At 39.9% G+C, this 15,122-nt stretch overlaps 1 protein-coding gene across 4 annotated transcripts in view; it reads right to left on the bottom strand.

Annotated features, from left to right (window-relative positions):
• Positions 1-3,151: 3,151 nt before the first annotated feature.
• Positions 3,152-15,122, bottom strand: part of furina (furin (paired basic amino acid cleaving enzyme) a) — a 70,906-nt gene continuing 58,935 nt past the window's right edge. For 3 of the 4 annotated variants that reach the window (XM_034879038.1, XM_034879031.1, XM_034879048.1), the window contains exons 11-16: positions 14,987-15,090; positions 14,623-14,740; positions 11,357-11,536; positions 9,732-9,856; positions 8,444-8,566; positions 3,152-7,320 (exon numbers count right to left, since the gene is read on the bottom strand). In XM_034879038.1, coding sequence (XP_034734929.1) covers positions 6,713-7,320; positions 8,444-8,566; positions 9,732-9,856; positions 11,357-11,536; positions 14,623-14,740; positions 14,987-15,090 — 1,258 coding nt within the window. In that variant the 3' untranslated portion in view covers positions 3,152-6,712. The remainder of the gene's footprint in view (positions 7,321-8,443; positions 8,567-9,731; positions 9,857-11,356; positions 11,537-14,622; positions 14,741-14,986; positions 15,091-15,122) is intronic. The other variant, XM_034879056.1, reaches the window with a different exon arrangement.

Here is a 15,122-nt window from a genome sequence, read left to right as displayed (position 1 = left end):
GAAGAAAGTACAGTACTTCCTCATCTCTGTGTAAATGTGTGTGCTGGTAATTCGAACTCTAAAACTAGTCACTGTTGCAAATGTCTCAAATATTTACTAAAATGCATACACAACTGCCAGACAGGTGGAAGCTGAAAGCTGAGCACTAAGCTCATGTTACATTATGGACACTATTGTTCATCTATAACTATATGTGTGCAAAAGAAACTAGAGATTATTTTAAGAGTACGTAACAAAGGACTTTACTCAGCACTATTTCCTTTTTATGTTACTTTATACTTGTACTTCCTTGCATTCCAGAGCCAAATATTTTAATTTTTAACACATACTTTTATTTCTAGTTTGTAGCTGTAGTTAGTTTAGTTTACAGCCTCACTCTACAGCAGTAAAGTTATGCTTACACTTCATTGCAACAGTAAAAAAAAAAAAATTAGGACATCAACACATTATACCACTCCAAGGAGCCATTTTACTTTTAATACTTTAAGTACATCTTGCTGTAGTTTTGAACGCAGGACTTTAACTTGTAATGAGTATTTCAAGGTCAAGCTTCCACCACTGATTACTTGTATTTTCAACATAAATTAACATAAAAAAGCTTTATCAAGTGGCTTTTAATGTCTTGATGTTATAAATGTCCATATGAGCAGCTGGTGAGCAGGTTATTGTAGCAGTGTGGCATCAAGATTTCCCATCAGTGACCTGAAAGTCTGTTGCGAGCAGGGAGGGGTGCCGTATAGGGGGGAACGTTAGGACAATTCCAAGAGCCCATGACTGACAGGGGCCCCAAAAAAATAAGTAAAAAACTAATATAAAATTATTAAACTAACCCAAATAGATTTTTTTGTCATGGGGCCCAACATTCATGGAAGTGAACTTATGTGCATGTGCAGGTTCATGCTACTGCACATAAAATGTAAATATACTGTGTAAAATATAATTCCCAAAGCTATTTAACTTTGAGCAAATGACCAGTGTGTTAAAACCTTCTTTGAGTGTTGTTGTTTAATGCTTATCACTTTTAGACCACAATAGACTGTGAAAAATACTGAGGGTATTTGTTGAACAAAATCAATAAAAAAGCTTTTCATTTTCTTTTTATCACAGCGTGAACCCGGTCTCACTTCATTACTTGTATCTATGACTTGGTTAGTGTTAGATGCATCCTCATTGCTGAAATTACACCAGCCATACATGATCAAATACACTCTTTACACAGAACAGAGAGACGAAGGGACGGAAATACACTGAACAATGTGGCACAACTCAGACTGGTTTTAAAGACCACAGAGGAAATGTCTGCCTTCATGTGTAGGTGTAGTATCCAGAAAACAGTTGCACATCACCTTTTAGCTATTACAGTCTATGGCAGCAGACACTGTGTAGAAGCAACAGTGAATAATGCTTTGTGCTACTGGACGATGCCAAAATGTCACCGTTAGTTGACGAAATGATTTACGTGCTGTCACTTCAATGGCAGCATTCATGTTGAAGAAAACTATTTTCATAGCTATAGTTTGGGGGATGCAACTAAGAAGCCTACATTTACTCAGGTACCTTACTTAAATATAATTATGAGTAACCTACACTTAACTCTGCAATGTCCATTTTCTGCTACTTTAGTCTTCTGTTCTTCTACATTTCAAAGGAAACTACTCTGAACTTTACATCTACATTTATCTCACCTGTATTGTAACCGTTCAAATTAGGATTTATTATGTAAAAAACTTAAAAAAATTAAAAAAAAGCTGTACAGGCTACAATGCTGATTTGAACTAAATGCTAAGCATGCTAACATGCTGATACTAAATAGGTACAATGTTTACCAGGTTCAGCATCCTAGTTTAGTGAGTGAGCATGCTAACATTTGCTAATTAGTGCTACATACAAACATTTCTCCCACACAACCAAAGCCATATATTTGTAACATCTGTGGAAAAGGATTCTGTAGGACATCCAACTTGAAAACACACATTAAAACCCACACAAGAGAGAAACCTATGTTTGAAAAACATGCAGGAAATTTTTCAAAAGGTAGCGGTATATTAAAATAAGACTCACACAGGTTAAAAGGCATATAAGTGCGGCATTCTGAGAAAAGGTTTTGTAGTCCCATTAACTTTTACAACTAGCGCCATCATCAGGTAATTTTAACTTGCTCAAAACTTTGGTTTATGACCAAATACCTGCAAAATGACCCATCAGCCTAAGTTGTACTTTGTTTTTAGTAAAAGCCCATTTAAACATGCGGACAGTTTAAACTAAAACAGGGAACATTTATTTATTTAAGTAAGGAATTTGAGTACCACTGTGCAGTTTTTATAGCTACACCAAAGCATAATTACTTGAAGAGCATTTAAGTTAATAACACATTCAAATTTGCATAGATCTTTATTATTTTAGTAGAATCTATAATTGACATCAATTAAATAAAAAGGAAAAAACAAAAGCAAAAAATCTTTACATTACAAGAAAATTACACTGCACCATTCATATAGTACAAAAATAGGCCTTATTTTAGAGTGATGTCCCATGTAAGATAGTCATTATTGTACATTATTCATAGGTCACAAATCTGCAAGGTACTGTGTGCAGCAACAGGCCAGGAACCTCAAAAAAAAGCGGGAGGAGGACAAAGTCGTCTAAGGGGGCTCCTCCACTATCTGCCCCCCTCCCCCTCCTCAATATCAAAGCATTTCATTTATACTTAAACAAGTATGTGCACACACAGACACATGCAGATCAGATTCAGCCCTTAAGTTAATGGAGATGGAATACATTCTACCTCCTCCCTCCACAGCTGCTGAACATACAGGGTGTCGCTGCAGATCTTGAAAGAATGATGTCAACAAAACACTTTGAATACGAGTGAAGGGAGTCGATGGACTGTGACAACCTGAAAGCAGCACGTTGTAACACTAAACAGACAGCATTAAAATGATTGTCTTTGGTTATGCCAAAGATATTGCTCCTACTAACTTCATCCAACTTCATATTGATCACTTAAGACTACATCCTAAGGCAGGAATGAAGCAACATTGAGCTCCACGTGAAAAAAAAGCAGCTATATGAAGAAAAAAAGCCTCCATCAGTCCCATGAGGGAGTCTTTTCTTTATAGCCAGAGGAGACAATTTGCGACAAGCTGATTGATTTTGTAACATTCCTATTACTTTCTATATTAAAAGGCTTCACAATTAAGGGCCGGTGAAGTGGCACCTTATGATGATGATGATGATGATGAGCTGCTTTCTGGCACAATAAAAGAACCTCCTTTTTTTAGTGTGTAATTTCCATCACATTCTTGCATTGTAAGGAGCTGATGGTTTTTAGCAGCTCCCTGTGCTTTAGAAGCAATAGCTATTTAATGCTGCAAGCATTCATGGTTTTCTTAAATGTTGGACACTTGAATGCCCAAAGGTTTCTGAGTTGTCAAGCTGTAGTGAATCCAACATCAAGCTAATATGAATCAATCATTTTGTGTGGGTACTCGAGAGGCCACAGAAAGTTGTCTGAACACCCCCAAAATGTTGAACTTGAGAAGAAAGTATTCTTTCTGGGAGAAATATGAATCTTTTGTAAGGGAAGAAGCACAGTGGATCATTGTTGGTAAGACTGAGCATCAATACTAATTGCATTGCTTAGAGTTCCACATTAAAGTTCTTCTAAAGAATCAAACTCTTAGCATCCAGACTTTAAGAAAATTGTTTATGGAAGAAATTTTAAGGACTGCATTAGCCCATTATCTGTTGTTTACACACTTCACACCAAGCTGGGAAGTCAAAACAATTTTGTGGTTCAAATCTAAGGGTGTAGTTATTACATTTTTAAATGCGCAACCTTCTTAAACTGAGACTGGTCGAAGTCTAAAAGGCAGTAGGCACAAATGTACACAAAGCAATGCAGCACAGCAACTGCATTCTGCAGCAACATTAGCTTTGTTCCTTTTTAGGTCACTTCGTCTAGAGCCACATTCTCAAGGTTGGTTTCCATTCCATTTTAGTGTTTCCTGACTAAAACTGTAGCGATAAGCAAAATGTACACCTGCACCGGGCATCTGAGATGAATTAAGCTTTCTGGCTCAGTGCGATGTCTGAGTGTTTGAGAGCATACATACCTATCTGTTTGAACAGGATGTTGGAATGTACTGGTTTGAAACTCTTTATTCTCTGTTTTCTTTCCTCTTTCTCTCTGAACAATTGGCAATATAAATTACATTTAACTCTGAATATTTATGAAGATTACCTTCTGAGAAAGCCTTCCAAAACCAGTGGTTAAATTAAAATTAGTTGTGTGTGATTGTGCACTCAAATCAGGAAATATTTTGATTGTCAGTGACATAAACTTATGAACAAAAAGGTATTCACCTCTGATGGAGCCAAAAAAAAACACGCCAAACAATTTCAAGTTGATTTAGCACTTAAACGCTAACCAATAAGATCTATGGACAATCCTTCTACCAATTCTATTTTCAATAACAGGTTTTAAAGCCCAGATGTGCCTGCCCATGAATGCTGATCCTAAAGGCAATACATTATAGGAGATATAGGCGCTTCAGCAGACTAGAATTTACACAGCAGCTTTACAGTTTCTGAATCACAATTGCTTGTTTCTCTTCTAAGACGTGAATTTGACTTGCGTGCCTATTCTCCTAAAATCTTTTTCGAAAATTGTTTTCATATCTGACATACATAATTTGACCTCTATAATCATTAAACAGTTCCTCTAACGGCGTATGAAACCTTGCTGAGTGTTACGAGAGGTAGATAAAAAAAAAAAAAATTTAAATGGATGAGCAGCTGCACTTTTGTATGCATGTCATCACCATGACAACCTTTCTCAGCAAGCTCCACCGTTTTTGTACTGGAAATGAAAAAGAAAATAATTGCAACAACGATCAATGTATGATGAAATGCACATTTTTAGATGATAACCAGCCCTGGAGAAAACGATTCTCTTTAAAACGATCTTCCCTAAAGGAATGATTAAAATATCTCAGAATAAATAGTTACTGAGTATCATTCAGAATATAATTAATTGGCAAATATGCGGAAGAGATCATCTGAAATTCAGATTAAATGAAGACTGGAGGGTAAATACAGAGTAGACTGTCGAGATGTGGAGTCTCGCGCTCGATTTCTAAACAGCATTCAAGATTTGAAGAAGAGAGCATTGACTGTGAGAAGAAGGAAACCTTCCCTTTAGAGGGCAGATACATATTTCTAGACCTCAATGCGTGTACACACACAGACGTGTGCACACACACACACACACACACACACACACGCACGCACAAACACACACAAACAATGATATAACATGCGTCTAATGTACGTTTGTAGTACTCTGACCAAAAGGAAAGCCTTGTTGTATTGTTAACAGCGTCTGCTGTGAAGGAATCAATCACGAGTAACTGAACACCTGCCAGCTGCTTTTTGTGCTCAACAGTCATATTGTTCTGGGTCCCATTGGCACTTTGGCTGCTTCTCTCTCAGCTGAACACATCAAACACGGAAATTGAATTAAATATACCTGCAAGGGTTGTGCCTCAGGGTTGATGGAGTAGCCTGTGTGTTTGTGTGTGGGTGTGTGTGTTTTTTAATTATCTTTATTTATCTGACTCTTTTGTCACCCTTCCATGTGATGGCTGGGGAGGTGATGAGTGCAGGAGAACATATAGTTTGTAAACCGGGATATATCAAGTCTATCTTGAATCTTGAGTCGCTGAAAAAGATTTGCAACGTTTGTAACTCTGTTTGTTCTGCCAGAGCTGAGAGAGATCTTTCCAGATTGAGTGTATAATAAGAGAACTAAAGCCCCCTCCCCCACCTAGAACTAAAACTGTACAGATAAAAAAGATTGTGTGAAAGATGGATTTTGCTGAAAGTAAATTCAAAATAATGTCTCATAAATAGACGACTGAGAAGATCTTAGACAGTTGGTTTTGTTTATCTTAAACCATTAAAGTCTGGACATTTTCACGACAACTATTATGCTGTTGATTTGTGCATTTTTAAAATACACTGTGACTCACAACGGATAAGTGGTACGAACAGCTTTTGAACGTTGATGTCACTTAACTACACTCAGAGGATCAATGTTTCTTAATCCGATTTCATGCCTCTCAATACAATTTTTTGCTATCACTTTTTAGTTAGAGTACTAAATGTGACAGGAACAGCTTTAGGTTCTCTATAAAGGGCAGTACACCATTCATCAGATTCACGCTTACATTCACACACACATCTTTACTCCGCACGTTTAACAATCTCATCTGGCTACTGCACTGATAAAAAGAGAGGGGAAAGAGAAGCAAATAATCGTTTGTTTACTGTAAAAAAAAACAAAAAAAGCTGAAGGGGGAAATGGACTCTGTACACACAAACAGACACCGTTAGTGATTGAGGGCAAGAGGAGGGAAAGAGCCAGTTTAATAGAAAAGCGCCCAAGTGTGAACAGAGCCAAGCTCGGACCATCCTGAGCTCTGACAGACACCGCCTTACCATCAGGTCTCCCACAGCAGATCCTGAAGCAAGAACCTGGTTAGACAGAGCCAGGAAAAAAAGTGAAGCGAAACAAAACTAGAAAGAACTGTGAGAGCGCAGTTAGCACAGCCCTGAAATATCAGACAAATGAGGGTGAGAAGACTTTAAAAGCAAGAGAGCAAGAGAGAGAGAGAGAGAGAGAGAGAGAGAGATGGATGTGGGGGAGGCATTAAAGAGCACTTTGTGTTTTGATGAAGGCAGTCCTCTCATTTTGGACGTCAAACTCTTCGTTATCGGAGTCTGTATTTACCCCATCATCCCCCCACACTGTCGGAATGCCGCGGTACGACACCATCCTATTTCCCCCGAGGCTGAAACTGCCCCCGAGACCGCCGCCAGCCTCCAGAGACGGCATCTTGAGAAGTGCGCCTGAGCGCAGCTGCAGCAACAGGAAGGTGCCAGCGAAGGTAGCAATGATGGCCATGCAGCTTAGCACGGCGACGGTGATGGGCAGCCGAGAGTTGAGCTGGGGCTGCACTCCCGGGTTCCCCTGGCCCACCGTAAAGCTGCCAGGGGATTCACGCATGTACTGGTTAAGGTGCAGGCAGGTGCCGGAGTTGGGGTCCAGGGAGCTGTGGGGGGGGCAGGATAGGCAGGCCATAGGGCTGAGGCTGCTGCAGGTCAGGCAGGGCGGTGGGCAGGGCAGGCAGGCTGGGACGGATGCTGGAGGTATAAAGTTTCCCACTGTGTAGTTGAGCAGCTGGGAGCCCACTGAGAAGCCTTCTGGACATTCTTTCACACAGCCCTGCTTAAAGAGGTAGTAGCCGGCGTTACACTCTGTAAAATAGAGAAACAAAACTTTTTATACTTGTTATATGAGTCAGACAACCCAAAAACAGGAAACCAGGATTCCTTCCCAGACAGCCGAAGCTCAGAGTGCACAGCTAACATAGGTTAGTACGTTATGTCGGACATTTCTGTATTAAGTCCCCCATGGGTTGTTTGGTATCTTGGAAAATGTGAGACAAAGTTTCTTGGCAATTTTGCTTTCAAGTCCCCATTTTTACTTTTGTTAGTGCTACTTTTGCTTACTAAGAAAACTGATGATTAAAGAAGCTTTGCAATTGATATGCTGAGAGCAGCATGTTTAAGTCAACAGAGCTATTTCCATATGCAGCAGGTTCAGATGCAGACCATTGCCTATAATGGCAATTAACAGACTGTGGGTGGTGGGGGGTAACAGAGCTGAAAACAGGAGTGTGAGCCAACAAAATCTAATTTACTTTACTTGCACTTGTTAACTTATTCAAAAACAGAGAAAACTGTAGTTGTGAGCCCCAAGTCAGAGAGCGTAGATTACCATCTGATAATTATAACATGTTATAATCAAATATGAAAATGATATTCAGTTCACCCTCTAATGACTCCGTATATGATCTCGTCAGTCGATATGTAAGTACCTCTGACAGTCTGTAGGGGTCAGACTGTACCTGTTTCAGAAAACATGTAAGCGGACTTCAGCCAGTGTCTTGAGACCTTGCCTATAGCAGCACATGGAGTAGGTAAGAGACGGCAGTATGGACGCCATTCAATTTAAATGAGGTTATTAAAAAAGGCCCTGCAGTGAAATTTGATTTGATTTCATCACAAGTTAGATCTTTTCAAATTAATAAGGATGCTGAAACTCCATAATGACATGATGGTTGCAGGACGAGTTTAAATAAGATCATTGTGTAACTTAAAAAAAAAAAAAAAAAGTATGCCCACAATTGGCATAGACACATGCAATGCAAAGGGAGGCAGCTGAGCACACACGGGATATTTTATCTTGTTCACCTCTCAATATCCCAGCTACATCACTTGTCACATATCAACATGACTCAGTAATTACCCCACTCCAGCTGTTGTGACAGTGACTTTATGTAAGGAACAAATTGGGGATAAGAGATACCAGTCTTACCGATGCATATCTGCCTCAGGTCCAAGGTCTTACAGTTGTCACTGCCAGGCTGAGCCTTGTCAGAGGAGCTGGAAGATGCTGAGGCGGTGCCATACAACACCAGGGTGAACTGGGTCAGTGTGCCTGAGTGGAGAGATAGAAGAGATTTATAATTTTAGGAAAAAAAAAAAAATATTAACTGGGAGACAAAGTAGGCCTGTCAAAAACAGTAAGGCTCTGGCATTCTCTAGGGTGGATTTTGCAAATGTATCCTCTTCTCATTGCAGACTCTTGGATATCTGCATAAAATGAGAGGAAATGACTCCTTGAAATGAGCCGCAAAAAGACAGCATGATTTCACTGTGTGCCTGATACGAGTGTTATAAAGTGCACATCTCTGAAGAATCATTCAAGTGTGGGGACTTATGAGAGGTTCAACTTCAGTAAATCAGTTCCTGCTAACAAGGGAGGTATGAGGCATCTATCTAGATCTGTTTTCTGGGGTTTTCTTGACTTCCTAAAACCTTGTTGTGTGTAGACACGATGAGTCCAGATGCAGACTGTTGTGGGTGGATGATACAAGCGCAAATAGAAAGAGTAAAGTATTCACTTCACTGCTTTGTCGTTCTCCCTGCTATAAAATTAACTGATTGCTGCAGAGCTGTACATAGTTAGCTTCACAGCTCCTATAAAGAGAACAAATGCACAGTCACTTTGGACACCGGAGCCACTTGATCTCCTGGCACTGAATCCTTATCCATTGAGCTGAACTCTAGACTCAACAAATTAATGTGCGTGTTGATTAACATCATGTAAGGTCATTACATGCCACCCTCGTGGCCTAGCAACACGTGACCGCAAGGTGCCCCTTGTATAAATCCACTCGTTGCCTAGCTCCCCCCGTGTTCCCTGTCAGTATCTCTAATGTCACTATTAAAGAAAGGCAAGAATGCCAAAAGAAAAAGACTGCTGAAGTTAAGATTAGTTAGTAATTTATCATATTGAAAGTTATAACAGACATAACAGCAAAAACTTTGAATGAAGATGTGTCCTTGAGACTTGGAATGGGCATCTTTTAATATTTTCAGACATTAACTGAAAAAACAATTATCCAATTAATTTGGAAAGAATTCAACACATTTGATCAATACTTAAAATAATCACAAGTTGTTACCCTATATCAAATTCAATTCAATCATTCAAGACATAAACTTGGACAACACCAAATTCTAGATATGAACAAAAACATGAAGACAAATCCACCCAAAATGTTTCATTCTTGAATTTCTTAACAACAATGATGCTTTACCATAGTCACTGGCACCTGCCACGTTCTCAATCTCCAGTGTCCACACCCCGGTGGGGTTCTCGTCCCAGGAGTGGGTGGTCATGAAAGCCCAGTCGTTAAATCCCTCTGACGAGTAGTCATGGGGCCTGCAGAAAAACCACAAGCAAGGAGTGTAAACAGTGCACATCACAATGACGATTTTGGCTTCCCACGATCAATTTTGTGTGATCGAGCGATATTTTGAAATGTGCCATTGCGTTCATAGAACGCTCCGTTTTTTTTTGCAAAGCCAATCTATCGCTCTGTAAACCACTGTCTGATGAGTTGTTCCCTGCACCGCGCAGGTTTCTAGTTTCTAGATGTAGACAGTCACAGAGGACAGAGTAACATGAGGAAAATTACACAACAGATAGCAGTCGGTCATACGTCTGTCATACATCGGTCGTTTACCAGTTTAGCAGTAAACACAACATTTTGTCCCGTCTGTGTTGTTTTTCAGACAACAGCAGTGACCAGTACTAGTTTGTGTCTGTTAGCTCACAGGGTTTTAGAGTGCAACCAAAATGCTTTAGGGTGTCATCCCAAAAGGATCAATAAAGAGAAGTCAAAGTCGAAGTCAAAGTCAAAGTCTAACTAACATTTTTCCTCTAGGTCGCAGTGGTGCACCTAACATCCTTACATCCGCTGCCTCTCCACAAACAAAGCAATGTTGTTTATATTGATATGGTTTAATTTTGCATTACATGACCTATTTCCGCCGTGCCTATATTTGTATCTCTCCTACTACTCTCCTTGCAGCCCCGCCCCCAATTCACTCACACATGGCTCCCCAGCAACATGCAGAGATACAGCGGCGACAGCGCCGGTACACACGTCTGACTTTTGTCCACAGTTTTAAATTGTTATTAATACAGCTGTATATTGTTAAGCATGATAGGCAAACCTGTATTCATACCAGTGTTTACGCTTGTAACTCTGTTTTGAGACAGCCACGGCAAAAAACACAGAAGAAGTTGTTGAATGCCACTAACTTCAGTTTGTAGAGTAATACCGTGTGAGACAGAGCCTGCTGGACGTGGGCGACAGATGTGACCCATGGCCAGAATATCATAATTCATAAAAATGCAGCGGAGTGACGATACAGACATTTCATACACAGTACGTGTGTAACTCTGCTGACCTGCCATTCAACCGGTGCTGGACCCATTCATAAGTCAGTCGTCACTCTGTGAGAATACGCTTCAGCCCACCGCACTCCCTCTCTCTCCCCCTATCTCTTTTAATTAGTAATTGTTGAAAACAAGTGAAGGAGCTTCCTAAGAGATGCATTTGTTTTTAAATATATCCTAGGCTATTTATTTCAGATAATTTTCATTTACGTGTTGCAGCTGTAAGTTTGTATAACATACAACTTCAACATAAGAGGAATGTAGCACAATATGGATGTGAAAGCAGTTATAAATAGCCTATGTGACAATAAAATGTATTTTGGTTAAAATCAACAAATAAACCGTGATAATTAATCGTGATATCAATATTGATCAATATGATCGTGATTAGGATTTTGGCTATAATCGTGCAGCCCTAGTAAACAGTTTGTGTTTACCAACTTGTACTGTATTGTCTGTGAGAAAGTGTACTTGTACCTGGGGTGGAGCAGAGTGGAGCGTGTGCCAGAAGGACTAATGAGGTGGATTGCCAGGTTTCCCCTGCGGTTGTAGGACAGGGTGAGCCGTGCCTGGACGTGCTCTAATGAAGTCACGTGGCTGTCTGTCCCGATGCAGGCGTCCACAGTCTTGTTAATCAACAAACGGCTGCCAATGTTCCTGTCAAACATGAGAAACAACACAAAGAAGACACATGAAGACAGCGGTGGGCATTAGTTGTAGGTTGTTTGCTGCTTAGATCATTACTGGCTTGTTCTGAGCTTGGGATAAGCTACACTCCAGATAACTGCGTGAGTGTGACATTTGGCTTGTGGCCTGAGTGAAAGCCGGCAGAAGGTGAAGAGTTTGTGGCCTTTAACAGCATTAGCGTCTCACAACCTGTAGCACCGGGCTCGTCTGGAAGTAAAGGAACATCCTCTTTTAACTCCCTCACTTAGGAGATTACACACATCCACAACAATTCTGAAGAGGAAGAAGACTCAGGGTTTTACTGACACAAAGTGTTGCGATCACTGAACTGAGACACTGTTTTAGGTCAAAGTCCCACTAGGTTCAGTTGGATAAAGAGTTCACGATGCATTCAATGACTACATAGACGCCTGATATTTAAATAGTCCAAAAGGTTAATTTACACCACTTTTCTACATTAGATGCCAACGAGTCATACATTGACTGGCCACATTATTGTTGTGATGCAAATTATTATCAATGCAGCACTTCAACTTTTGCATGTTTGGGGTCTTTTGTGGGGCATCTAGGTGGTCAGAAAACCTGAGAAGGAAATAGAAAAACATGCAAATGGCTTCTAAAGTTTGTTTATCATTGCCATTTGGCCACTGCAGCACAGGTGTCTGGGAAGATTTAAGATCTGAGAGACGTAAATGGCATGGCATAAACATAAACATAAACAGAGAAAAATAAAACGTATATGCTATAAACGTATAAACCATGAAAAATCAACATGTAAATGAGAACAAATGATCAACTTTGGTTCTTATATCTTTTTACCCCCTGGATTTTAGCGGCGCACGGCAGATCTGGTCTAATGCATTATGAAAAATCTACCAATACCATACGTATCACAATGGAAAATCCTCTATTAAATTATTTTTAAATTAAATCTGTTTACAACAATAACCCTGGGCAGACACACATATGCATTTTAATCCAGTGTTCATAAAGCTTTTCATAAACCACAACATATAATGGGAGACAGCCAAACCTGAAGAATTGCCATCCATTTGGTCGATTAGTGTATCTAAATCATAGATCGCTTATTGAAAAGCGTCCAATTTCAGTCAACTTCAGAGTGTAGTTATACAAAATGATGTATTCCTTATGCTAATATGAATCAAGCAAAATCCTCTTTTAGAACCTAGTGTGAGCACACATTTTTGGTTAAACACATACACATTTACAGGAGCTTTCCTGCAATGACTTTGTGCTTTAAGAAACAATCCATTTTCCAAATGTTAACACAAGGTTACGATAACCAAAAACATTTGAAAAAAAAAACTGTGATCTTCAAACTCCAGTCACTCTGAAAACCACAAAAACGTCTTTCTACCCACAGAATAACATTTAACTGTCACACAGTATGTTGTACTGTAGTTTTCCATGGAAAGGTGTCCTGTTGGATCCTACTGTCAAGATTCTGTTAGATGTAATCACTGGATATGATTGACAGTGAGAGAGACACTGAACCCCTACCCGCCGACTTATTTCAAGACACTCTGGATAAGTGAGCTAGCTAAACACCTAAATGTAAATTGAATAACCTGCCTTGACTGCTGCTCCCAGACGCTTGAACCATCTGCTCTGAGCGTCTCATAGCCGCAGTAAAAGAGAGAGAAACCTCGAACAGGGCGAGGGAAGTGACAGGGAGCGCATAATGAAGAGGAGATGTCAGGCTGTGTTTAGACTGTGACACGAGGAGAGGAAGAATTAAATGGCTGAGGAGAAATATAGTGTCTTAACAGCGAAAGCAACAAATGAATTGACATATTATTATTTCTCTTTTAAATGCTCCCTCTCAAGCCGAGCGTCTGGGGCGCACAAACACACCCACACACCGGGCCAAGCTGGATATAAAGACATAACGTGTCACTGCAGCAAAGCATGACGGCTCTGTTATACAGGAGCATCTCCTACACCTGCATTCTGTTACGGACCAGTTTAATGTCAATGTCTCTTATCGCTCACTGTGGCTCAAACATCCAGGTTCTCATGCTGAATCACACCGAGTTTACGTCAAAACAATGTATATAACAATGTATTTATTGTGTATCTGTTCTTCTGTTTATTGTAATGGTTTACTGACAACTCTCATTGTATCAGTATGAAATTATTTCTCCAATTACTCAATCGTTCATCCCTTCATGTTTTATCATATGGTTATTTACCTCGGTGCACTATGTGATGCTGCTATCTTAGCCAGGACACCCCTGTAAAACTAATTTTTAATGTCAGTGAGGCACTTTTTTGGTAAAGTGGGTACTCCAGTGATTTAGTATTGTACTTCCATAAAGCTTGAGGACTCACATGAAAATCTACAGGAGATATTCTGACTTCAAGGGAATTTTTTTTAAAGTTTAAAAAAGCTTCCTCCAGAGCCAGAGATAGCTTTAAACAGCTGTTTTAAAATTTGAAAAAGTACTCCCCATGACGAGTACATATCTGTGTATGTAAAATCAGCAATGATATTATTTATATCCTGTGCTGTATGTTAGGGCTGACACTTTTAATTCAAAACCCACTTTGCAAAAAATGAAATATTCGACCTGCATTGATCCAGTGACTGCCCTGCTGCTCTATCAGTAAACAGTTTTCCTTATTAACACAAAATGGAGAAAACCAGCTAGCTGTGCTGAACAGATTATCATGAAACCAACCGTCTGAGAAGTTAAGTGAGTAAAGATTTTCATTTTGACACAGATGAAAACATTTTTGGTAAAGGTAAGGGTGTTTGTTAAATTTGTAAAATACAACTTCCTTACAATAATGTTGGCTTGTCACGCAAGTGAGGCAGTGGAGGATCCTTTGAATGAACAGAACAACATTAATACTAAAATGTAGTTTAGGTTTAGGTTCTGTGGGTTGCATTCAAATTCATTTGAACAAATTAGCAATTACTTCTCCTTATTGTGAACTAGATTTTATGTGGCAGCTGTAATATGTGTCGACACTTGTAATCAGGGTGTTGAGATAAATTCAAAGAGCTGTGTGTGCGTGTGTAGTGTACTAACCTTGGCTCAGAGACCATGGTGATCACACATTTCCGCTGTGGCCTCACACTGGTCCACGTTTCTGCTAGCGCAACAATAGCACTGGCATCAAGGAGACCGTATCCATATGAGTGGCTAACTGCATAGACCAAGAGATAAAAAGTAAACAGACAAATTAATGTTAGCCTGCTGAGAGCAGCATCATCTCCTAGCTCCGTCACAGACGAGCTACAGTGTGTATCCCATTTTAGGCTATCATACAACCAATTCCAGGGCCTTGCATCTCAATAGAATGTGGTGAAATAGCTGCATAATGTTTTAAAGTGCCTCAAATGCACCTGCATACTGCAGAGGGCAGAAAAGAACTTGGAAAGAGTTGCTGTACCTTTGCGCCCAACACCATTGGTTCTCCAGTCGTTGGTGAGCAGGTGGGCAGGGTGAGAAGTTCGTACGACCAGATGTTGCATGTCCCTCCAGGTCAGGTTTTTACTTTAAAGCACACACACACACACACACACACA

The sequence above is a fragment of the Etheostoma cragini genome, chromosome 1, assembly GCF_013103735.1.
Source record: "Etheostoma cragini isolate CJK2018 chromosome 1, CSU_Ecrag_1.0, whole genome shotgun sequence".
NCBI lineage: Eukaryota > Metazoa > Chordata > Actinopteri > Perciformes > Percidae > Etheostoma > Etheostoma cragini.
This window is presented reverse-complemented; position numbering and strand designations above follow the sequence as displayed.